The sequence below is a fragment of the Trachypithecus francoisi genome, unplaced genomic scaffold (assembly GCF_009764315.1).
Source record: "Trachypithecus francoisi isolate TF-2019V2 unplaced genomic scaffold, Tfra_2.0 Contig01440, whole genome shotgun sequence".
NCBI classification, from domain to species: domain Eukaryota; kingdom Metazoa; phylum Chordata; class Mammalia; order Primates; family Cercopithecidae; genus Trachypithecus; species Trachypithecus francoisi.
In genome coordinates, this window is record NW_022681431.1 from 3,507,426 (window position 1) to 3,530,226 (window position 22,801).

Below are 22,801 nucleotides of genomic sequence, written 5' to 3' on the forward strand. Positions count from 1 at the left end.
AGCCCTAGTTTCCAGTATCGTTTATACTTTATAAACTTTTTTAAAACAACTTTTTGACTCTTTTGTAATAACACTTAGCTTAAACCATAAATTGTATAGCTGTACAGAAATATTTTCTTTCTAAACTGCTTTATCCTATAAGCTATTTTAACCTTTATTTTTTTTTAATGTTTCTACTTCTTTAACTTTTTTGTTGATAACTAAGACACAAACGCACACATTAGCCTAGGCCTACACAGGCTCAGGCTCATCAATGGAACTGTCTTTCCCTCCATATCTTCTCACACTGAAAGATCTTCAGAAACAATAACAGGCATGAGCTGTCATCTCCTATGATATCGATCCGTTCTTCCAGAAGACCTCCTAAAGGACCTGCCTGAGGCTGTTTTACGGTTGAATCTTTTCTTATAAGTAGGAGGAGTGCACACTAAAATAATGATTAAAAAGTATAATGTGGTAAATACATAAACCATTAACATTTGTTATCAAGTATTACATACTTATGTAACTTTACATAATGTACTTATGTAACTTTAGATGTGTCTAAAGCCAACATCTTCTGGTTATTACTTGGTGCGTGTCTATAACCAGAAATGGCTTCCTTTTAGGCTACCTACTGGCCCCTTCTCCATATGTTTGATTATGGCTTTGATCCTCGCATTTGAGATATTCTGGCTCCATTTTTACTGAAATGCAAAAGAAACATCTCAGATTATTCTATCTACCAGGTAATAACGTTTGTGAAAAAAGCTGAAGCCTTAGAATCTGATAAGTATCTTTACACTGTGAATTCTGAATGAGTAGGAACCATGTCTGATTTTGTCCACATTATGTCACTAGAGCCTAAAGCAACCTGGAACATAGAATATACTGAATAATATTGAATATACTGAATAAATAGAATATATAAATATATGAATAACTATATATTCATTATCTATAATTACATTTATAACATATAATACATATTTACATATAAATTATTAATTTATAATATATATAAATATATTATAATAATTATAAATTATATAATATATTATATATTATAATATATATAATATATTATATATTATAATATATATTAATATATTATATAATTATATAATATATAATTTATATGATATGTTAATTTATATAATATATAATTGACAAATATATATGTTATTATATAATATATACTATAGTAAATAATATATTATTATATTAATATAACATATATATTTCCCAATTATATGTAATACTATATATTTGCCAATTATATTATATAATATAAATATATAATATGTATAATTATATGTAATTTATATTATGTTAATATATTATATAATTGGCAAATATATTATATATTATATATTTTATATATCATATAATTGGCAACATATCATATAATAAATAGATTTACATTATTATATAATATATAATATTTAATATAATAATATATATATATATACATGGCACAGGCATAGTACAAAAGGGAGTGATTACCTCTTTTGGGGATGTGGGTAATCAAGGTAGGAATACGGAAAAGATGACAATGAATCAGGGTTTTGAAAATGAGCAGAATCTGGGGTAAGGACATTCCAGGATGGAAAATATCATGTTAAAAAGCATGAAGGTATGAACAACATGGAACTGCAAGCAGCTTTAGTTTTTCATAAAGACCTCATTTATTTTTCTCCTTTACATATTTATTTTTAATATGCCTTACCTAGGTTAAGAGAAAACAAAGATTTAAAAAGCCAAGTGTCCCTTTTATTATACTTTCTTTTCACATAACCTTTTTCAGCCTAGATTCAGGTAACTTCCTGTCTCTCCCATGAAAGGAGAGGGGCAGTGCACATCACAATAGGCAAAAAAGGCTTTCAGGAAATAAAATGTTTTAATTTGATCTATTACATCTGTTCATTTTTCTTGAGTACCTTGGAAAGTGGGAAAAAAACAAAAGGAGAAAAAAATGGTATTTTAAACAACCAGACTATAATAACCTTAGTTAGGTTGGTAGTACACTCTTTATTCTTTTTGTCTAAATAGGTACAAACGAGGTTCAAGAAGAAGAGGCTGGAGAGGCAAGTAGCTGGTAGCATCTGACTCATCAATTTCTTCCTTTATTTTTCTGATCACATAAATTGATCTGGCTTTCACAACCTACCCAAAATATAACACTGAATCACTATCTATATAAGTGAAGTTAAAAAAAAAAGTATTCTTTGCTTTGGCAGTAGTGACCTGGATTATTATTATTAGTGACACATTATATATTGTTTATTAAACATCTTGCTTTTCTCCCTTTCACTTTGAACTAGAGATGAAGCTTGATTTTGTTTTTCTTTAAGTCTCTAACTTTTGGGTTATCTTTTTTTAGCATATAGAGGTGATAATAAGTATTTTGTGGACTACTGTATTTTAAACTGTGGTTAACTTGGGAAGATTTATTTAAACTCTGAAAAAGGAAAATTCTCTAGTACATGTCTATGAGTGGTTTAGACTAACTGACAATATTTGGTCTATAAAATGTCCCTGACGAGTGTAGTGGACCAGAAGGGAGGTGCACACTAAAGCATACTCAGCGGAACGAGGAATGAACAATATTCCCTATGGCTACATTTGTGCACCATGGGAAGTCTGTTTGCTTTCTGGGGCCAGTGTTCAAAAGGGATTAGTTTATCATGAACTGCATGAAATGTTGGTATATATATTTTCCAGGAAAAAAAAGACCATGTTCATCAGAGATAATGCAGTCATAAGATTTGTGGCATTTTCTGATGTTACTGCCTTTTTTCTTAGTCTGTACAGTCTCTCCAAGAATCTCATCTTCTTCCGTGGCTTGAACTACTGCCTGTGTGCTGATCGAGCCAATATAGCCAACCCAGATCTCAGTCTCAGAATCAGCTTTTGTTTTACATAATACAACTACCTACAAGGTGGATTTTCTATAGCAGCCTACCTTTTATTTTTCCAGGATTTTCATTGTGGGTATATCATCCATTTACATCATCTATTACCCACTTACTATTATTATCTACTTACTATGTAGTGGAGAATACATGATACAGCTAGGCATATGCCAGCAAAGCACAGTCACTCAAATCTGAAGCCAGAGCTGCTTTTCTAGACCACTCTCATGTGTAAGACCCATATCTGATTGCACAAACACTCCTGATTTCCTTGGATCCATTCCTTCCATTCTATTCCAATTTTTGGACTTTAGCTTATTTTTATCTAGCCCAGTCAGGCATCTTGGGTAGCAGCAGTGGTGCAGACAACTAAGAGGATAATCCAAGGGCATTAAAAGAGAGGACAAATTAATAGCATCTAAACCATAACACTTTAGCAAAGAATAGGAGGAAAAAATCAAATAGTAGAAGATACCTTTCTTCAGGAAAAAACACGAGAGACATAAACTTGGGAAACATGATATTCAATGGGTGAGTAGAGGAAGAAGACTCAGTACAAAAGACAAGGAAGAACTTTTTGACACTGCAGGAGAAAAACAAGAAGCAGTCGGGGTCATGCAAAAGAACAAAGAAGTTCATGTCCTGCAAGAAATCCATAACCTGCCACATAGAATTTAAGTTGTTTTTTCCTGTGTGGTAGAAGCAGAAATAAAATCTTGCAAGATTGGCAGTGGTAAATGTATAAAAATGAAAGTCCCTGAATGCATAAATGAAAGTTGTTCATGCTCACGGTTTTCTGTTGAGAAAAGAAATACTGATGATTTCACTGAGACAGCACATCCAGGAGTTTTATTTATTTCTGGATATTCCTCCTCTTCTCCCCAATATCTCAATAGCAGAGTGGGCGAGGGCCCAGTTTCTGTTCTGTTTTCTGTCCTTCTATTTAAACTCCCTTGGTGATCTCACTAGCCTCATTGCTTTAAATATAATCTGGAAGACTGATGACTCTTAGATCTTTATCTCTTGCCCATACCTCGCCTCTGAATTCCAGACCCATATATGCCACTGCCTAACAACATCTCTGCTTAGAATTCTAATATGGTCCAAACCTAGAGGTCTTCCTTGTTCCTTGCCTTTTCTCTTCCACTACTTCCAATCTCTCATCTGATCCTGTTGCTTTGTTTTCAAATGCTATGCAGAAACTGAGGACTTCCTGTCACTTCCTTGCTAGCATCCTGTCCAAGACCCATCAATCTTTTCACCTTGACAATTTTTTTTTGAGATAAGGTCTTGCTCTCTTGCCCAGGCTGCAGGGCAGCCATGTGATCACATCACTGCAACCTTGACCTTCTGGGTTCAAGCAATTCTTCCACCTCAGCCTCCTGAGTAGCTGGGTCTACAGGTGCATGACACCATGCTCAGTTACCTGTTTATTTTTTTTCTAGAGATGCAGTCTTGCTATGTCGCCTAGGCTGATCTCAAACTCTAGCCTCCAGCAATCTTCCCACCTCAGCCTCCCAAATTTCTGGGATTATAGGCATGAGCTATTGAGCGTTGATGTTAATAGCACCCTGACTTTCATTCTTACACTCTTGAATTAATTCTCCACACAGTTTCCAAAAGAATCCTCTTAAAAAGTAAGGCAGATTGAGTCACTCCCATGCTCAAAGCCCCTGAATGCCTTCTTGTCTCACTCAGGCCTTCACTAAAGTCTGACTCAATAAAACAGACCACCCATAATCCCTGCACTTTGGGAGGCCGAGGTGGGTGGATCAACTGAAGTCAGGAGTTTGAGACCATCCTGGTCAACATGATGAAACCCCGTCTCTACTAAAAATACAAAAAATTAGCTGACTGTAGTGGTGGGCACCTGTAATACCAGCCACCAGGAGGCTGAGACAGGAGAATCGCTTGAACCTTGGAGGCAGAGGTAGCAGTGAGCCAACATCAGGCCACTGCATGCCAGCCTGGGCAACAGGAATAAACCTCTGTCTCAAAAAACAAAACAAAACAAAAAAAAAAAAAGAAAGAAAAAGCAAGCAAGGAAGCAGACTGTTCCTGAACATCCATTTTCAACCTACAACCCCTTGGGGCTTTGTCTTCCCCATCCTGGCTTCATTTTCTTTCCCCCAAAACATATTTTCCTTATTTGTCTTGTCTATCATCTGTCTTCTCTCATCCAAGCCAGATCCATGATGTGGACTTTTGATCTCTTTGGTTCAGGAATCAGAGAGTTCCTGAAGGTGCTCATTACATACACAATGCAGTATTTAAAATTACATTAATAAATGAAATGAAAGGCAAGATCTTTTTCAAGATGACTGGATTTTATATCTTGGGTTATGCCTCAAGAAAACTTTGTGGTTCACTAAAATGGGAATTTAAAAAATTCCTCTGTTACACATTGGAAAATAAAATATTTCTCTCTGCACTGCATGTAACTAGCAAACTGAAACAACAAATATTACCCTCATTGAAGCCACTTTGCTTCAAAAGCATTTATTATTAAAATTACCAGATTATTTCAGCTCCCTACTCTGGTTATAATCATTGTAATTTTTTAGTAATGTGAACATACATACATGCATGAGCCTTCATTAGCAGGCAGTGAACGACTCACACTGTTCAAGTGTGCCGTTTAGTATCAGTTCGAAAGTTAGGAAAAACAGTAGCTTCACATAAAGTGACTTTTCCTATTAAATGTCAATGCACCGATAAAGGATTGTGAAATCTTTGGCGTTTGTGTAATCTATTAAAAGCGCGTGCTCACGAGAAGCGAAACGCGTTTCTGCAATATCAGCTTTTTATCAAGTGCATGAAAAGTTTACAGGAAACTCATAATGAAAGAATTTCAAGGTTAATTTGTTTGGAACCATATACTTACTTTTTCTTGTTTTTCTTATAAAACATTATCATAATATTATAGATACGTTAGGATAAAATTTCTGTCACCTCATCACCTTAATAAAGGAAAAAAACCCTTAATTTGTTAAATGAAGCTCGAGTCTTTGGATATATGTACACATGTAACATAGTTCATGTTGTCGTGCAAATATCATTTGGTATTATGCATTTTCCTTAAAATCATCACATTATTTTAATATTTCAAAGGAATTTTTCAAACTTGAATTTTTTTTTTATTATTCTTTAAGTTCTGGGATACACGTGCAGAATGTGCAGGTTTGCTACACTGGTATACATGTGCCATGGTGGTTTGCTGCACCCATCAGCCCATCATCTAGGTTTTAAGCCCCGAATGCATTCGGTATTTGTCCTAATGCTATCTCTCCCCTTGTCTCCCACCCACTGACAGGCCACAGTGTGATGCTCCCCTCCCTGTGTCCATGTGTTCTCATTGTTCAGCTCTCACTTATGAGTGAGAACATGCAGTATTTGTTTTTCTGTTCCTGTGTTAGTTTGCTGAGAATGATGGTTTCCGGCTTCATCCATGTCCCTGCAAAGAACATGAACTCATCCTTTTTTATGGCTGCATAGTATTCCATGATGTATATGTGCCACATTTTCTTTATTCAGTCTATCACTGAGGGACATTTGGGCTGGTTCCAAGTCTTCGCTACATAATAATTCAACATATATAATATGTGTGTATGTGTGTGTCAATATGTGTGTGTATATATAATCTTATTTATATAGTCATTTTTCTAAAATATAATTTTTTTCTTTTAAACTTTTTTTCCTTTTGTCAGGCAGCAATGCTTCACTGATATAAATAATGATGTTATAAATATTTCCTTTTTTTTTTTAGATGGATTCTCGCTTTGTCACCCAGACTGGAGTGTAATGGTGCGATCTCAGCTCACTGAAACCCCTGTCTCCTGGGTTCAAGCGATTCTCCTGCCTCAGCCTCCTGAGTAGCTGGGATTATAGGCATTTGCCACCATGCCCAGCTGATTTTTGCATTTTTCACCATGTTCGTCAGGTGATCCACCTGCCTCGGCCTCCAAAAGTGCTGGGATTACAGGCGTGAGCCACCACACCTGGTCATTACTTTCATAATTTAGCTTTCTTCTTTTAAAACATTTCTTTAGGATAATTCACCATATGTGAAACTCAAAGGTGAAAGGAAAACTATTTTGAACTTCTTGGGCTCTACTGTCTTAGTGATCTTTAATTTTATTTTTTTATTTTTATTTTTATTTTTATTTTTTTTTGAGGCGGAGTCTCGCTCTGTCGCCCGGACTGGAGTGCAGTGGCCAGATCTCAGCTCACTGCAAGCTCCGCCTCCCGGGTTTACGCCATTCTCCGGCCTCAGCCTCCCGAGTAGCTGGGACTACAGGCGCCCGCCACCTCGCCTGGCTAATTTTTGTATTTTTAGTAGAGACGGGGTTTCACTGTGTTAGCCAGGATGGTCTCGATCTCCTGACCACGTGATCCGCCCGTCTCGGCCTCCCAAAGTGCTGGGATTACAGGCTTGAGCCACCGCGCCCGGCCGTGATCTTTAAAAAGATTGCATACATTTGTAAATATTCCAGACTTACATATGAATATGGCAGTTTCAAGCAAAATTCACTACCATTGAATAATAAAGCTTATTTTAGAATCATTTAGATTTTGATAAGAGTTAAATAACACCTAAAAGTGGTTTTCATTTTTATTTGTTATTATTAATGTTAAGAGAGAGACTTCACTGTAATTGTTTGTCACATATTTTTCTTCTTGGGTTATTATCTATTCATATTCACTGTTTATACATCCCCACAGGTTCCTTTCACCTGTGCATGTGAATAAGTTCTTTATATTTAATACATATTTACCATCTGTCTTTTCATACTTGACATGTATTCATTTTTCCAAGATTTGTCCCTATTTAGTTTTTTCATCATAATCTTATGGTCAACTTTATCTTCAAGATTTGAAATAAATAATAACCTTGTGATCCCCTTTATTGTATAAAATAAAAACTTTGATTTTTGTAACAGCAGTTGAATGTGTACATAAAATTAAAATTAAGTTAAGATTGTTTGTGAAATTAACAGTTTTATGCTTAAGGAACAGCTTAAGGAACCTGTCTGTAAGAAGGATTTTAGTAAGAAATGGAAATATTTATATTGAGCCTGAGGTCACTGATATTCATTCTTGGTAGCAAAGAAGAAAGAGCACCAACTTTTGAATCTGAAATCTAGATTTGAGTATTGACTGTGACATCATTTAGCTGTGTGACCTTAGACAAATATTTTAACTTATTTGAACTGAAGTTTCTTTAGATATGTAAAATATGATCACAATATAAGTTTAAAGAATTGTTGTGAGCATTAAAAATAATTTTTGTAAATTGCCTGAGACACAAAAAAGCATCAATATATGAATCACTGCTATTTTAAAATACCATTTTTTAAAAAATATGAGCTTTTCTTATTTTGTTCTCACAGTATCTTCATGAGGTACACAGTAGTACTTTCTCCATTTTACAGGGAACTAAGACCTGAAATGTGTAAGTAACTAGTCAATATTACGCAGCTAGGGAGCGGGGGAGCTGGCATTTGAACACAGGCAGTCTACTCCCAGAAGATCAGCTCTTACCCACTGCAGAAAACTGCTAATCACTGCATAAAACATTCATAATCTCAGTTCTATGGTTTTTCTATAACTATATTTACCTGGTCAATGCAAATGCCAACCTCCCATTGCATGCTGTGTGAATCTTACTTATTCTTCAAGATTAATAGGATTTCTAGCATCTCCATGAAGATTTATTTCTGACAGACTTTTTTCCCATAGAAGTAATTTTGGCCTCGCCTATATTTTCATAGTAATTACCTATAGCTCTTTCATACTACTTAAGGTGCTCAAATTACATTATGCCTATTTGGGGATATTTTAAATCATAAAGTTCCTGAACACAAAAAGAACTATATTTTATTTTTTGTATCCTTTCCCCACATCTAGTTCAATGAAGTGCATATAGTAGATACTCAGCCAATATTTGCTATATAATCAAGGAAAGATAATAAAAGGCACGAGATTAAAGCCAAAAATGTTCCATGAAAAGTTATGAAAGGAGAATAACTGAAATATATCAAATTATACTTTGAATAAAGTCAATATCTTAAACAAAATATGCTTAATTATATGAAAAAAAAAAAGCACCCTGCCAGTTCAAACTACAAAGCATTTAGTATATTTCATGTGTATTTGTGAACACATATGTTTTTCACTCACGGAAAATTTAGCAGAAATCTCTATTTTTTGATTATCAAAAACAAAAAAAAACACAACAAATTACTGCTGATAGAATAAAGCATTCTACTAGAAATCATTAATCATATATATATACACACACACAGAAATATATATCACACACACATGCATACACACATAGAGTAGACACATAAAAATCAATAGAAACAATTCTGGAAACAAACATTAAAATAAGCTTTTTTTTTTTTTTTTTTTTTTTTTTACCTTTGGTCCTAAAGAAAGCAGCATTGATTTATCCACTTTTCTCTCTTTACAATTGAAACTTAAAATCTTTATCTCATAGTATTTCAGCATCTGGTACATGAAGAAAGGAAATGACACATTGGTGTGTTGAAAATCTTTCTTAATGTGTTTCAATAGCACTCTCACCAATGCACAGGTTTGCAAAATCTAAATTTGTCAGATAACTCACTCTTCACCCCATTTAGGCTGCTTAAAAAAAAAAAAAAAAAGAGAAGTGAAAAGAAAAAGAAACAAGGGTTGTTGAAACAAGCGCATAATTTATGGCAGATTGAGCTTTCTTTTTTTTTTTTTTTTTGGAGACGGAATCTCGAGCTGTCGCCAGGCTGGAGTGCAGTGGCTCAATCTCGGCTCACTGCAACCTCCGCCTCCCAGGTTCTGTAGGCGTGTGCCACCACACACAGCTACTTTTTTGTATTTTAGTAGAGACGGGGTTTAGCCATGTTGGTCAGGATGGTCTTGATCCTCTGACCTCATGATCTACCCACCTCGGCCTCCCAAAGTGCTAGGATTACAGGCGTGAGCCACTGCACCTGGCCTGATCTTTCCTTTTTTATAAGTAATCCATGCCTTCTAAAACATTCATTAATTCTCACGATCTCCCCTTTCATGTTACTATAATGTTGAGTAAAGACTCCATGTTTGGCCGGGTGTGGTGGCTCACGCCTGTAATCCCAGCACTTTGGGTGGCCGAGGTGGCTGGATCACTTGAGGTTAGGAGTACTAGACCAGCCTGGCCAACATAGTGAAACCCATCTCTACTAAAAATACAAAAATTTGCCAGGCATGGTGGCATGTGCCTATAATCCCAGCTACTCAGGAGGCTGAGGCTGAAGAATTGCTTGAATCCAGGAGGCAGAGGTTGCAGTGAACAGAGATCACACCACTGCATGCCAGCCTGGGCAACAGAGTGAGTGAGATTCCATCTCAAAAAAAAAAAAAAAAAAAAAAAACAATAACAAAAAGAAGAGTCCATGTTTAGTGATTTGGGTTTTTTCTTAAATCCTTTTTCCTGTACCTTTATCCCTAGCCTCAAACACAAAACACACGAAGAAAGAATATGATGTCTTACTAAGTACAAGTAACAACCTAAGAACACTCACTTCTGTTCTCTCTATAATGATAACAGCATTAATTTTTAAAGCACCAGACAAGTTGTTTATTTCCAGTAGTAGAGCAGAGGGAAGGAATCTCAGGCATGGGATCAGATGAAAAGGATGTTCTTTCCCTTCTGCCATCCATCAGGGTTTTATACAATTCAACTCAGTTATTTACTCACATTCAAGAAGTTCAAGTATGACTCACATAAAAACGTCCAACACTATATTAATGAGTTAACTTTTACAACTGATAACTTCTGGGAGAAGGTGTTTAGTTTATATTCCATAGCCACTTCTTTGTGCCCAAACAGGAGGAATCATGCTTCCTACCAAAAGATGTCCCAAATTGCCGTGCCCATGGACACCATTCTTCAGAAGACAATACGTCTGAAAGAAAGTATGCAGGAACAGGGCATGGCCTTTGAGAGATGCAAAGTAACAGTATTTTTCCGTCATTTTAAAGTAACCACTAAAAGGCTAATAGTAGTAGTAAGACAGGCATCAAAGCAAGCTGCATAATTTCTAACCAGGCAGCTTTAAGACAAGAAGTAGGATCACAATTTGATCCAGCCTGGAGCAGCGTAAATGCTATTGGCTATTCCTCATCAAATTGTTACTGACACGGAACTGGAGACTACAAAACTCACACTCTTTCCTTTATAATTATTTGTATATGCTTCTTATCTTAAAATATAGTCCTTTTGGGTTTTTATTTTTTTGACAAAATCTGAAGTTTAAAATGTAGACATCCCTGACAATACTACATGATTAGAAAAGTCAGACTCTGGGACTAGCAAGCGAAGACACCAACTTTCCAGAATTCTATCCTAATGAGGTTTCTTTCTGTCAGTGTGCTTTATTTCTAGTATGTCTCTGTAATATTGTTTGGTATATATCCACAATGCTAATCACTTCCCTACGTGATGATTTCCACACTCTTCAGCCAATCTAATTTTTCATTAAAAATTTTCCCTTTCTATATGTCTAAATAGGTACTATATATTTTTATATAGTTTTACATATAATAATTATAGATTACATAACACAATATAATCTATTAGGTCTTACTCTATGTAAAAACACCTTTAGCAGGGAACCATGTAAGAAATGTTCAGTTCAAGCCAATGATTGGTTGAGAACAGAGGTAATGTGTAAGGGGTTGGGACTTTGCATTCATTCTTTCATTTGACTTCACAGCAATTTTGTCATATCATTTCCTTAATTGAGAAGTTAACGTTTACAGATGTTAAGTTTCTAGAGATCATAGAGCTATGAGTCATCAGAGCTGGTATTTAAACCCAGTCTGATTACAAAATTTGGCAAAATATAGTTTTTTCTTAATCTGAAGTAGTATATGTATTATTAGGGGACTATAGTATCCCCATAAAAACAGGTATACAGAAAAGAAACCCAAATATGAGCAAATTCCAGATCATGCAGATACTTTATTAATAATTATTGTGATGGATCCCAATTACTGCATTTTTGTTGCTTATGGATATGTGTCTAGAATGAGGTATATGTAAGATTATGTCCAGTGACCAAATAGAGATTCATAATCAAATAGACAAATGGCTCGAAAGAATTGATTCAGATGTCCTAGGGCTCATTGTGGTAGAGGTATACTGAACTCAAAAGAAGATTTAACATTTTACACTCATTAAGAGGTTTTTTTTTTTTTTTTTTTTTTTTTTTTTTTTTTTTTGAGATGGAGTCTTGCTCTGTCACCAAACTGGAGTGCAGTGGAGGATCTCAGCTCACCACAACCTCCACCTCCAGGGTTCAAGTGATTCTCCTGCCTCAGCCTCCCAAGTAGCTGGGACTACAGGTGTGCGCTACCAAACCCAGCTAATTCTTGCATTTTTAGTAGAGGTGGAGTGTCACCATGTTTGCTAGGATGCTCTCGATCTCTTGATCTCATGATCTGCCCGCCTCGGCCTCCCAAAGTGCTGGGATTACAGGCATGAGCCACTGCACCTGGCTAAGAGGTATTTTTGTATGTCTAAAGTTACAACAGGTTGTGAATCATAATATATAGTTAATATATGATGACATTTATTGTATGATATACATATGATAAAGTTTCAGAGATAAAATTTTTCATGTTCTTAATTCAAAGCAATAAGTAAATAGTGATTTAAATAAAGATTTTAATAATGCTGCAATGGACATATACTGCTTTAGGATTATAAAGTATTTACAGAATTATCAAAACATACTTTATTAAAATTGACATTGAAAAACTGCATATTGACAGAGCTTTTTGTTTGATAGTCATAAGTAGAAAACTGTGAAGTTACCAGTAACATTTTATATAGTCTTATTAAACAGAACTTTCCTATATGAGAATTATTGAAGTCAAAAACCAGAAACAGACCAAGGATAACATCAGAATTAAACAGTATCTTCCTTCTATTAAACATATAATAATATTTTGGCTCACCCACACAATCTTAAATTGGTGCTGTTAGTTAAAATTTTAATATTTTGGTGTCATTTTAAAATTTAACATATGCATTATATTTCAAAAACTTGGTTAAGAACTGTAGGCTCATGGTGTTTAGGTCTAAATTTGTGTTTCTCTATTTTAACATAAAATTATAATAAAATAATATATCAACACTTAATAAGGTATAGAGATCAATATATTTATTTTCTTTTGAGAAACATTACACAATGCCATACTGTCTATTTGTTAAAGAAAGTGCATGGAAGACCTCTAGTTCCAGCTTCAACATCTAAAGAGCTTGGAAGTCATCACTCATATCTCGACACCATGAAAAAAGGTGGAGAAACTAAAAATCAATGACGTCTTGGACCCATCAGAGAACTGAGGTCGCAAGGAAACCACTGGCCTGAAACCGGGAGAGAGAGGAGATTACAGAGCATCACAGCAGAGATCAGAGGCTCCAGTCTTAGAGGAGCCCCTAAACACTTACAGGCTTTACTTGCAGGAATACCACTTGGTTCTCACAGTACATACCGAAAAACATCACCTGATGTCCCTGGCAGAGAGAGGGGAAATCTAATGATTTTAAAGTATGCATAGAGCATTTCCTGTAACAAAGTCCTACTCCCTAGAGAAAAGAGTTTATCAGAGCGTTATCTTAGCTAGGCAGCTGAAGGGCAACCATTCAGCTCTCACTCCCTCTAGTCCTCCAGTTCCAGTTCAACTTGACGGAGAAAAAGGAAAAATAAAAAGGGTTTAGAAATGCTCATGAAGGTCATAGTCCAGGGACAAGTGCCCACTAAAAGACTGAGATTTAATCACAAGACTGTAGACTGCTTCCCCCCGCCCCCACATCTCACCACTCCGTCAACAGAGCTCCAGTGTGATAACAGTGGATGACAGCTGAAAGAGAGGCAAGGATTTTTTTGAAAGGGAAGTTTGTAGGGGAACCTAAATACAGCAGAGGCAACAAAGAGACCCTACAGGTAATTTCAGCTTCTGACAGCTGCATCTACAGGAAATGTTAGATGCAACCCAACTCCTAGCTAGATTAATATACAACCTCACACTAAAAGGCAAGTAAGCACATCTAAGACCCTAAAAGTCACACTGTCCTTAGACAGTTAGGGAAGTAGAATGGATAACATATGCCCAAAATATGAATGACTAATTTCCTTGCAAGATCAGCTGTCTCCTGTAAGCAACATTTGACAATTCACCCTTTCCTCGTGATGATGTCTTAACTGAGAAGACACAAAAATGCAAAGAAACAAAAGTGAATATGAGATCACTTTTATGTGCTATTTTTAAAACAGTAATGCACACTGCACTGTGTTTAGGGAAGTATGGCTTCAGAATTTTAGGAAAGATCCATGTCGTTTAAATGAGTTTCAAAGTTGTAAAAGTGTCAATTAATTTAAGCCAGAGCAAAATGCATTAAGCAAATTCTTACCCAGAAGTCTGTGAAATCGTGACTGAATGTCAGCCTAGAGGCCCAAATGAGAGAACAGAATTTATGCTGCAGCCAAAAGGATTGTTGCAAGGTGGATACCATTGACTTTATAGCAATTTCACATGCTCCATTGTCTTTTATTCTCATAGCAAATTCTCTTCATTTTGCAATGAGAAAACTTAAAGACTCTTCAATAAATTATCTAGGGTTACCTGGCTAGTGACAGAGCATGAACTAGAATGTATGTTCTGTGATGTTCTAAGCCACATGGCTCACGTTGCCTTCATAAACATACATAATTGCTTATTCTACACATCTTCAGTTCCCCTCAAAATATCTCCATAAACTACTGCTTAAAGCTCCAGGATGGCCTTTGTGAAAGGGAAGTAGGAACTCAGGCACCCAATTAATTTTGACAAAAGAAAAAAGCAATTAAGTTGAAAGCTGAATCATGCAAGAAACTGCCATTCATTTTGTTCCTAAGCAGATAGCTAGAGATAAAAGGTTAAATATCTCCACAGGTAGCTATTTTATGTTCACCTTATCTTATGCAAACTATAGATTTACTGAGCAAGAGAGGAATATATATGATTGATTATTCCCCTACCTGCTCCATTTCTCTTGCAAAATGTGGATTGCCATACCCTCCCTCTTTCTCCTCCAGCCAGCTTTTCCCTTTAAATATGGAAGCCCTCAAAATCATCTACGGAGAAAGTCACAGACCAGAGATGGTTTCTGTGACTCTGTGCTCTTTTTCTCCAGGAATATCCTTAACCTTGGCAAAATAAACATCTAAATTAATTGAGACCAGTCTCTGATACTTTTTCGTTTGCACCTCCAAAGCTCAAACCTATCATTTGCTGTTTGATCTTCCTGCGATCAGAGAATACATGTGTTTTTCTCTTTTGCTCCCCAAATCACTTGGAAGCACCACTCATTGGCAGATTCTAACCTGGTGATGAGAACTGTAAAAATGATTGATAGGGACACTCCACTCAAATGCCTGCATCTCTCAGAGACATCACCAAACTTGTTTTATTTCCTGTTATCTACTCTTCAAGAAGCAATTATCAAACTTAAACATGGCTTCTAACAGCTCAAGGCCATATCTCTGGGACCACCCAACCCCCTTTTGAGTTCCTGCCTAGGATAGCTCAGGACTGTCACCGAATTTACTGTTTGTTCTAGCCAGTACCTGACAATAAGTCCCTGGCCTCCTTTAATAGAACATTTTCTAAAAAAGGGCTTACAATGTCGCATTCTTTCTCTGTCCTTTTCAGATGTACATATGTTTCCTATCACCTAGGAGTGTCTTCTTCAATGACTTGGGAGTATTTTTTTGCAAGGACCTGAAAGCCATTCCTTTGAAAAGTTGTCATTAGGAAGGATAAGATTTCTGTCTCCTGGTCTCTGTTGGGGGATAGAACCTTTCTCATTTATCACTCCGGATCCACTCTTCACCCTTCTGTTTTCTCCAAAAGGATGATCTTTTTGGACAGAATCAAATGACTCCCCTGACCTCTGGCTCCTGATTACGTTTGGCAGACTGGCAGGCTAGCGGGATATGTGTGAGGCGGAGGAGACTGAATCCTCCATATTAATTATCTAAATATGAAATAAATATTTATGGTCTAGGAATGTTGGGTGGCCTCCTAATGAGTTACTTGGCTTATATAATCCAAAAATATTCAAGTCTGCTGAGTAGAAACCCAATTGTCATTATTGTGGAGATTCATAGCATCTTAGTTTGAAAACTATATCAGTTCAAAAATCCACTACTTCTTCAATGATCGGCCCCTAGAGGAGCAGCCCAGCAACTTGGCTATTAGGACTGGGGTAGAGAGGCTAATGCCCTCCTCACAAAAGTGTTCATATCTGAACTCCCAGAATAATATTACATTATAGGGCAAAGGAAAATTAAGATTACACGTGGAATTATGGTTCAGAGCAGCAGAGGGAGGCAGAAGAGATTCAGAGAAAATAATGTGATGACGGAAGAAAGACCAGAAAGATGCAAGGTTGTGGACTTTGATGACAGAATAAAGAAGACCACAGACCAAAGAATGTGGGTGGCCTCTAGAAGCTGGAAAAGGCAGAGAAATAGATTTTCTCCTAGAGCATCCAGAAAGGAATGCAGCCACGTTGACAACTTGATTTCAGCCCAGGGTGACACATTTGGACATGTAACCTGCAGAAATGTAAGATAACTCATTTGTGTTATTTTAAGCCACTAAGTTAGTGCTGCGTTATTATAGCGGCAGAATTGTATTCATTTGCTTGGGGGCCACAACAAAATACCTCAGGCTGAGTGGCTTAAAAATCAGAAATTTATATCTCACAATTCTGGAGTCTCAAAGACTGAGAGCAAGGTGTCAGCAGCTCTGGCTTCCCCCGAGACCCCTCTCCTCGGTTTGCAAATTCCTGCAATCTTTCTGTTTCTTCATGTGGTTGTCACTCTGTGCTGCATGAGTGCCCCCGGTGTGTTTTTTTAATGTGTTCAAATTTCCTCTTCTTATAAGGACACTAGTCAGATTGGATTATGACCCCCCACCCCCACCCCGCCCAACTATGGCCTCATTTTAGCTTAATTACCTCATTAAAGGTATCATCTTCAAATACAGTCAGTCACATCCTGAGGTGTTCAGGGCTAGGATTTGGGGGCCATGTTTCAGTTCATAACAAGGGCTATATTATAAAGCCTTCCTTGAAGCCATGTCTAGAGGGCCCCTCGGGGATAAAACAAAGCTACATACTGGGGCTTATTAATAGAGGCTCAGAACTCTGACCATCCTGAGCACTGTGGAAAGTCTTGACCCAAATGCATCTCCTAGTAAGTCCAACAGAACTGTAGACCCAACTGGCGGTTATTTCTACAGATACAAACTGTGAACTAAAAAGATATATATTTAATTATTGGCAGCATCCATATTCGTTTCCCGATCTATGGAGTGAAAACTCTTACGGTAGAAGGGCCAAATAGAAGCCACTGAAACGACCCCTCCTCACTAGGATGGTAATCCAAAAACAATATTGCATCTCCTGGAGAACTGGTGACATCAGGGCCACCATCAATTGTTAATGTTGCAAAATTGTGTTTCTGGGGGAATGATATGTGGCTGAAACTCTTAAAATGGCCAACAATGTGAAAACATCCATTTTCTGTGCCAGTGTCCACGAGAGAGCACCCACTATGTAGAGTCAATAATGTGATTGACAAGGTGACCTATCTGGTAAAGTCAGTCAGCTTTTGCCGTAGCCATCGCATATGGGAAATGGCCACGCAGAGAAGACTGAAGTGGTTCATGGGCTGAACAATGTAGGCTTTTCTCAACAAGCCGATCTGAAGTTTTCAGAGGCTGAAAACTCAGTAAGCTGGTCTGGATACTGGTACTCCTGAGTTTCTAATATGCAAATAGCAGAGACAAATACTGAAAACTCCTGAGATGGCCCAACCAGTCATCTGGCAGCACATTGATTACACCTGATCTTTTCCAGGGAGGCATGTTTAATCCTCTATGGAGAAAGCACTGGCTAAAGATGTGGACTTTCTTTTCCTGCCTTACTGATTACCCCAGCACCACAATGAGCAGACGCACTGAATATATATTCAACAATGATGCATACCATGCAGCATTGCTTCTGACCAGGAGCACATTTTATAGATGGTTCTAAGTTTAAAAGTTTCAGAATTAGTTCTGATGGGTCACGCTCGATGAAAGATCCATCATTAGACCAGTCACGTCTTTCTACAGTTGGGGTTTTATAAGAATGTCAACTCCCTCACACACAAAAATGGATGGCTGGATTGGGAGAAAGATCCCCAATGCAGGGGAGTACCTCAATATTAATTTTCTGTTCTCCTAATTGTTTCATATTTATCATAGCACTGTTTTATTTTTATCCATTTGTCTTAATTTTCAAACAATGAAAAACAAACATGTATATTTTCAATGTATCTGTAAATAAAAATGTTGCTAATACCTCATACCTCACATTTATGTATTTCTTAGCAAATAAATAGTTACTATTAACTTATTTCTTCCTTTTTTTTTTTTTTGTATTTTGCTCACACAGGTAGACTATTACTACATTTTTTGAATGCAAAGAAATGGAAAGAAACCTTGCATAAATTATCTCATTTCACTCTTTACAATGCAATGAGATATTTTGGGCAAAACAATATCATCCCAGTTTAAAACTGAGGACACCCAGGCTTAGAGAAAGTCACACAAGGCTAAGAACTGAATTTGAATAGAACCCAGGTTTTCAGTTAGCTTCTTTTCAGCATTCTATTATCTGTGGATATGACAGTGATGACTGATGTGGGCCATGGTCTTTCGACTAAACAACATTTGGCCGGGCGCAGTGGCTCACGCCTATAATCTCAGCACTTTGGGAAACTGAGGCGGGCAGATCACAAGGTCAGGAGATCGAGACCATCCTGGCTAACATGGTGAGCCCCCATCTCTACTAAAAAAAAAAAATTTGGCCAGGCACAGTGGCAGGCGCCTGTAGTCCCAGCTACTCGGGAGGCTGAGGCAGGAGAATGGCGGGAACCCGGGAGGCGGAGCTTGCAGTGAGCCGAGATCGCGCCACTGCACTCCAGCCTGGGCGACAGAGCGAGACTCCGTCTCAAAAACAAAAACAAACCAACAAAACAAACAAATCAACGAACAAAATCCATTTGAGATCCTTCCAGTTTTAAATCCCTCCTTGCAAATGCCTTCTGGAGAAGCAGGGTCCATTTCTCCATCACAAGGCTGACAGCACCAGGGACTCTCTCTCTGTTCCTCGATAACTGCAGTGTAGGCTGTGACCTAGGTCAAGTCAATTATTTAATCCTGCTTGGATTCTGAGTCTTGAAAAAAATAATACAAAGATGTTAAAATATTAACAACTTATAGCAATGACCAGAATGAGAGTCCAGCAGAAGATTGATTATCACACATCCTGTGTTACTTGTGCTATTAACAGCCTCCTTAACTGGAGGAGGCTCCGGGCTTGTGTGTTTAGCATCCTTTGCTTCCTGCATGCCCTTTCCTGTAGCTGGGCTCTTCAGCCTCCCCACTGATTCTCTAAGGGATCAGATATTCTTCCAGCACATTTCTTTACTGCTTACTTTAGCCAGAGTTCTTACAACTACAATACTAATCATACTTAATGTAATCAAAGAGAAGCCGACAGAGAAACCAGATGATCAAAAGAATACCAATCACTCTTCATTAATTTCCATTGTCCAGGACTGTTTCTGTCTGTCTTTGTTTGTTTCCTTTTTCAATTCACTTGTTATAGTTCACAATATAGCAGTTTACACTATTCCAACGGTAACTCTATAAATGGCACGCAGTCTCCACCACATCATGGGCGCTACGAATAAACAGATTCTTACATGAAAATGTGTCATGCTCTATTTCTCTTTATCAGATATGTAATGTGGATACGTGATATGCTTTATGATCTTCAGCACTGATCCATTTTAAAGTATTCACTCAATCCTAAGACACTTAGCTGTAAACATCCTCATTTACCAAAGCTATGATAAAAAGAGAAGCTAGAACTTCCTTAATGAGGCTCAGGTGCCCGAACAGATCTGATGGAATCCTGCAGCTCTCTGCAGGACAAGCATGACATCCAAAAAGCACACAACTAAAGAGAACAATGAGTATGGTAATGAGGATGAAGGGAAATGGCAAGTTTTTAATCATCAGCCGAAGTGCAGGATACCCCACAAAGGACAGAAAGAAAACACTACCTTTGGAATAATTGTTCAAAGAAGATGATGATTCAGAAAAATAAAACAAAATGGAACATAAATGGCCCGACTGCATTTTTCTTTGCACTATAAATGGCAATTAAAGTGCTTAATCTTGAGCCTTTTATGATTTAGATATGAATACAAATTATCTTAAGAAAATTCCTTTGCAAGGCAGAAGCTTTCTTAAAATGTAAATTAGTTCTTTCCCGTCTGTCATAATGCTTACAGCGAATTTACACAGCACTTCACGTGAAACGATCTAAGAGTCTTCTCTGCCTGTTTTTACATCATATGGAAGAGATTTTTGTTTATTTGTTCATTTTATTTTGTTTTACAGTAGTGGAGACAAGTGTATCAAATATTCCAGGCTGACTTTAAAATCTATAACAAAAACACTGCAATTCTTAAATTTGTAAAATAACTACTAGCTAAGGCAGATTAAGGAGAACTGTTAGAAAACTGGTTACTGACATGATGATATTTACATCTGTAAATAAACTCCTTGCATCCAAATCCCTTGCTATATTCAAATAACATGAAACATGAGCAAGGTAGGGCCTCTAAAATCAGCTAATAAAAAAGTATTTCAATAAAGAAACAGTGTTATTTACGTAAGAAATGCATTGCAGCATTTCAATATTTTCCAGGAACCAAACATTTTTATATTTTATAATTCATTCATTTTTATACAGTTTTTCTATGAATAACTATGAAGAATCTTGCCACTGGAATTTACTAATTGTGTGACATCTGAAAAGTAAAATCAGGATTGGAAAAGAACCTCTTAGAATTGAGTTCATTTATATATATATAATCATCATACTTGACCTTTAGTATTCCCTCTATAAATGTATTATAAAATTGTGAACAGTAAATTAAGGTATTGAAATTTAAATTAGAACACCAACATTTACTTCTCTTCAGTAGTGTTAAAAAATAAATGAGTTTTAAGGAACTCTCAGAAATGTTTTGAAATGTCTTTTTTTTTTTTTTTTTTTTTGAGACGGAGTCTAGCTCTGTCTCCCAGGCTGGAGTGCACTGACCGGATCTCAGCTCACTGCAAGCTCCGCCTCCCGGGTTTACGCCATTCTCCTGCCTCAGCCTCCCGAGTAGCTGGGACTACAGGTGCCCGCCACCTCGACCGCTAGTTTTTTTGTATTTTTTAGTAGAGACGAGGTTTCACCGTGTTAGCCAGGATGGTCTCGATCTCCTGACCTCGTGATCCGCCCGTCTCGGCCTCCCAAAGTGCTGGGATTACAGGCTTGAGCCACCGTGCCCGGCCCTTGAAATGTCTTTAAAATGAAATCAACTTTACGAGATTCATAGACTCTGTGAGAAAGAATACACTTTTGTTCCTAAATCACAGGAACTCAAGTCATTTTTTTGTTATTTAGTAAAACACAGTTGTGGAAATGTTATTGGTACGTCTATCGTAGGACTGAATAAAATAGTTTTATTCTAAAAATACATTTAAGCTTCTCAAAACACCTGAATGAAAGGGTGATAAGAACCACTCTAGAAGAATTATGCCAATTTGCCCTTTCATTAGCAATTCATTGAAGTAAAAAGCTGATTCCTTAAACCTTTATTGTTCTCAAGTTTGGTCTGTTATTTTTAACATTGTCAAATTAATGAGATTTCTTTCTTCATTTTTCTTTTCTTTCTTTAAAAGTATTAAATTATTTTTTATTTGAGACAGGGTCTCACTCCGTTGTCCTGGATAGAGTGCAGTGGCAACATCTTGGCTCACTGCAGCCTCAAACTCCTGGCCTCAAGCAATCCTCCTGCCTCAGCCACTTGGGTGGCTGGTATTACAGGCAAGTGCCACCACACCCAACTAATTTTTTTAAAAAATTTTTTGTAGAGATAGGGTCTTGCCATTTTGCCTAGGCTAGTCTCAAACTCCTAGTCTCAAGTAACCCTCCTGCCTTGGCCTCCCAAAGTGCTGGGATTACACGTGTGAGTCACCAGGGCGGTTAATTTTCTTTTATTTTTGATATGTTTTACACATTTATCTGATTGTAAGTACAGTTAATCTTATTTTCTTAGTGCATTTGTCATCTATGTTTATTTTGTGAATAGCTTTCAATCAGGCTAGGTTTTCCTTTTCCTCATTAATTTTATGAAAATTTGTACACCAAAGATTTTGACTGTTATTTCCTTTTTTTTTTTTTTTTTTTTGCATTTGGTTATGTCTATTGTGGTATTTTAATAATATGATTTTTAAAAAAATCCTTGAACTCAGATCTATCAATCTTCTATGGGTTTATTTCGTGTTTTTTTTTTTTTTTTTTTTCTTTTGGAAAGGATGTTTTCTAACTCAGTATCATCTAAACAATGTTTTAGTAAGAAAAATTAAAAGAAAAAAACAGAGTGACAGAAAATACTTGTAATATGCCTAATGTGAAAAGGCCTAATATCCAGACTATAGAAAATATTTCTAAAAATAATTACCTAGTAATAGAAGATATAGTAATTCAGTAATTTTGCTTCTAGGTAAGTACCTCAGAGAAATTTCTGCACATATGCACCAAGAAACATGTACCATCATCTTCAAAGAAATGTTCATTACAACCCTATTGGAAACTACCCAAGTACCACTTAAGAATAAAATTAAAATATATTGTAGTACACTGATTCATACAATGACTGATCTCATTAGGAACTATATACATATTATATATATATGAC

The 22,801-nt window shown here is 36.6% G+C and overlaps 1 protein-coding gene across 5 annotated transcripts in view; it reads right to left on the minus strand.

Moving 5' to 3' along the window:
• MSR1 (macrophage scavenger receptor 1) overlaps window positions 1-9,487 on the minus strand; it is an 84,703-nt gene extending 75,216 nt beyond the window's left edge. For 2 of the 5 annotated variants that reach the window (XM_033226006.1, XM_033225997.1), the window contains exon 1: window positions 9,318-9,483. Coding sequence is in view for 1 of the 5 variants with exons in the window: in XM_033225985.1 (XP_033081876.1) it covers window positions 5,779-5,810 (32 nt within the window). In the remaining 4 variants the exon portion in view is untranslated. Of the gene's footprint in view, window positions 1-5,778; window positions 5,830-9,317 lie in introns of those variants that run through there. The other 3 variants (XM_033226014.1, XM_033225985.1, XM_033226022.1) reach the window with 3 other exon arrangements.
• Between the last annotated feature and the right edge of the window lie 13,314 nt (window positions 9,488-22,801).